The sequence below is a fragment of the Lactuca serriola genome, chromosome 5 (assembly GCF_051521515.1).
Source record: "Lactuca serriola cultivar US96UC23 chromosome 5, Lser_US96UC23_V15, whole genome shotgun sequence".
Taxonomy (NCBI): Eukaryota; Viridiplantae; Streptophyta; class Magnoliopsida; order Asterales; family Asteraceae; genus Lactuca; species Lactuca serriola.
The window spans coordinates 326341172-326345179 of NC_136412.1; the positions used below are offsets into that span (position 1 = coordinate 326341172).

At 29.4% G+C, this 4008-nt stretch overlaps 1 protein-coding gene across 1 annotated transcript; it reads right to left on the minus strand.

Annotated features, from left to right (window-relative positions):
* Nucleotides 1–1662: 1662 nt before the first annotated feature.
* Nucleotides 1663–4008, minus strand: LOC145050946 (PKS-NRPS hybrid synthetase cheA-like). The gene is made up of 3 exons (XM_078999111.1): nt 3377–4008; nt 3199–3257; nt 1663–1940 (listed from the first exon to the last, which is right to left on the minus strand). Exons 1-3 carry the CDS (start codon nt 4006–4008, stop codon nt 1663–1665), a joined length of 969 nt encoding a protein of 322 aa, XP_078855237.1.

Consider the following 4008-nt stretch of genomic DNA (forward strand, 5'->3'; position numbering starts at 1 on the left):
TAATTTAATTTCCTTACCGTTTATTTATACATATATTTTTAAAACTTAATCCTTTATAGAAAGAAAGTTTTTTCTCATGTCTTTATTTATACAACATCTGCATGCTTTTTAATTGACTTTCTTTACATTGAAAATAAAATATAAAAAACAAAAGTTTACATATTTTTTATGTCTTTACATAAAAACAAATATGTAAAAACATAAAAAACAAAATTTAAAAAAAAAAATCTAATTTGTAAAACGAAATAAATCATAAAATACATGCATAAAACTAAATATGTAAAAAACATTTAGAAAACAAATTTCCAAATCAATAAAAACTTTTATTTCGAAACATGTGAAAAAAAATTGTAAAAAAAAATGATACGGACAAAATTTGATAACACAACTATTACTTTGTGCAAAGTTGTAAAAGTGAATAGTTGGGTAAGAAATCTGCAAATTATGGTGATATAATGAACCAAAATAATAAATGGTAGAAAAAAATTAATCAAATAGGCATATAATGAACCAAAATAATAAAGCTCTTTTGTGTGTTAGAAGATATTTATGTTAAATGTATATTAAAAAAACTGAAATAGAAAATAAACTGATATTTAAAAACAATAAATAGTAAAAAAACTGAAATAAAAAAAAAGTAAAAAAGCCAATATTTTAAATAAATAGAAAAACAATAAGAAATATTGAAAAATAAATAAAAAATGAAGAAAAACACTAGTTTGGTAAATATTTTTCAAACTATATTAGATTGGTAGATGTTTTTTTCACCAACCCTATTTTGGTTAAAAACTCGAAAATCCCTACCCTATAAAATTGAGACATTATACAAAATAAAAATGATTGTGTAATTATATAAAATAAACTTGATTATGTAAGTATACAAAATAAAATTGAGATATTATATCATAATTCCTACAATAAAATATTTAATATTTGAAGATATAAACTAGAAATTTAGTAAATCCTAGAGGGGTTATAAATAAAAATTTTAATAAATTCGCATATCCTTAGAGCTTCTCGAACCATCCTGTATTTTTCTGTTTTGCAAGGTTAAATTGCTCCAATGGTCCGTTATTTTGGCCAGGATTCTTATGTTATGCTATAGTAACACATAAATATAACGGGTTACTATTCATCCCTGCATTTTAATGATATTAATAAAATATTAATTCTATGAAGAACTTGTGAGTTTGTAAACCCATTACTTTTAGGAAAAACAGTATTTTATTAATAAAATATACGATATATGTATTTGATAAGGGTGATTCTAAATGCACGAACCAGATTCCAAATACACGAAACAATTGATTGAGTTGATATATGTCAGTTAAGAATTGATATTTTTTATATTAAAATATATATTAAAGTGTACTTGGGCAACGACGGTTATTGTAAATTAATAAAGATGTTACTTTTTAAATTTATATTAAATGTCCTTGTACTTATTCTGATTTTTAGATTAAACCTTATATTTTACAACTTTAGTTTATATATATATATATATATATATATATATATATATATATATATATATATATATATATATATTAGAAACATCAGAATCGCACATATATAAGTTTGCTAAATTAAAAAAAAAAACATTTTTTATTTATTTATAGAGATCTTAATAATTATAAACAACAAAACATAAACTTGATTTTATTAATTATCAGATATTATAACTGTAGAATTGTTACAATTACCGTGTGTTGCAAATGGAGAAATGTAGGAATTCAGGCGAGCAGCATAAACAGTTTCCCATCTAGCAGACTGTGATGATCTTTTGTGACGCCAAAGTGGCAAAATAGTAGGCATTAGATATGCTTCATGTAAATCAACCTTCACATTATGATCACCTCTAACAAGAGCAATAACAACAGCTCTATGAGTTGAGATGTCTTGGGGACAAAGCCATAGTGGAAAACATGTTGATGGACTATCTTTGCTTACAAAAAATAACTATTAGACTATACTTGTTAGCAATGAGAAAGCTAGTAACCGACATAATCAACCAACGATCTTTTGGTGCGAAACATGATCCATTGAAATTCAATGAGTGATGTATGGTGTTTAAATCGAAATAAAAAATCTATGCGTACTCAATTGGGTGTGCTAACAACTCATTCTGTAAATCTAAGCGGATTTGACGCCGATTATCTTCACTATAACCGAGACATGCAGTTATTGCACGAAATCCACAATTTCCATCTCCCCTCATGTTTTGTATGTTTGTGACATATGGATGAAATTCATACGAAATTTCATTCATAAGTGGATCTGAATTATACATTACTGGTTCTTGGTTGAAGTACGAGTTATGCATCGATTGTTCCTGATTAAAAGTTGAGTTGAACATTGGAGGTTCTCGGAACGAGTACGTACTGTGCCTATCCGGTTCCTGGTTTAGATCAAACAAATTAGACCGCATATAATCAGGCGTATAAGTAGAAATGCTACGTCGAGACGGATACTGAGTTGGTGGCGCTTGAGTTGGTTGATCTTAAGGTGGTGGATCTTGAGTTGGTGGGTCCTGGTTTAAATCAATATGGGTTTTCTTGAAAAGTTTCTTCTTTAAGGAGGGGCGCCCACGAGTATTTTTGTGAGTAGCAAGTTCAAAAACTGAAGTTGTTGACGGTGTGATTAAGTTTAGTAACTTCCTTGCTAAACTTAACTTAACAGGTCTTGATTGTTTTTCGTAATGAGCATTAAACATATTTACCTCAACTGTACAACCCAAATTGTCATCTTCTAACGATTTGCATTCTAATAAATCAAGTTTCTTCCAAAACTTATCGATTGAATGAAGCAGTACACAATGACCTTTTTTTAACAAATATAGCTTGCTCTGCGCACATGGCAGCCCGTAACTTGTATGTACTTGACATCCACAATTTTCATAAACAAATCCAAATTCTTTGGACCGCTCATATTCTTTGAAAATGATATCAAGTGCATAAATTGAAACGAAACGACACAATGGTTTTAGATATGGTATTTCGTAGTACTGATGTACAATCAAAATTTTGTTATGCGCAAGACTCGCTTTTATACCTGTGTATTGTGACTCAACAACATCAGCAATACGCTTCAATGATTAGGCGATCGCGATGTTTCGACGTATCTTTTTAACTTGGCATGTTGACTTTCAGCTCTATTAGTTGTGTGGTTGCCAAAGTTAAGAAACTTATCGGTCCATACAGACACAAACTTTTCTTTGTGTGGTGTCAACCATGTTTTGTTTAGATAAGAAAATGCATCTGAAATACATAAACAAATTTCAGTTGATGTAATGAATCATAACATATTATTATTCGTAATTTTTTCAACTGGTGCCAAATTCTTGTTGTATGCTTCCTTTGTTTTAGAGTTAACCAACCTCGTCCTTGACGTATAAAGAACATCCCAACATGATTTGCATTTCTTTATGATATTGTTATTTATATGCCATCTGCAGAGTAATCCTTTAGCATCTGGAAATATAATAACATATGCGTTCATGAGAGCCATTTCTCTATCAGTCACAATAACACGCGGCAACATACATCCTTCCATTACCGATTTTAGACAGTCTAAAGCCCAAACATAGTTGGACTGTTTTTCTTCATGCATGTACACAAATGCAATGGAAAATGTCATATTTGTTGGAGTTACACCAACAATCTCCAATAGAGGCATCCCGTACTTGTTTGTCTTATATGTTGCATCCATTAACAAGACATGTGGAAATGCACGCCATATTTCTAATGATCTTGGATGAGCAAAGAATAAATCTTCTAACTTATTTGTCAAAACATTTGCACGACTATAATAAACATATCCATTTTGATCTAGAAATTCCATAACACCTTGCATTTGAGTTTTACCTTCTCTCTCCCTACGTCGAAGTTTTTCGTCTGCATTGTAGATAGTTTTGAGAGTAGATATATTTTTCGGATTTAGGTTTTTTAGTGCAGATAATATATCTTTGGGTTTGACATTTTTTTCAACAAATCTTCCACTATTTGACAT

Excerpts from the sequence above, each read along its gene's own strand:
- LOC145050946 (XM_078999111.1), bottom strand. The coding sequence starts at position 4,008 with ATGTCAAATAGTGGAAGATTTGTTGAAAAAAATGTCAAACCCAAAGAT. Across the intron at positions 3,258-3,376 it reads CTTTATACGTCAAGGACGAG|ATGCATTTTCTTATCTAAAC; the intron begins GTTGGTTAACTC and ends TATGTATTTCAG. Across the intron at positions 1,941-3,198 it reads ACAAAGAAAAGTTTGTGTCT|ATAGTCCATCAACATGTTTT; the intron begins GTATGGACCGAT and ends TTGTAAGCAAAG.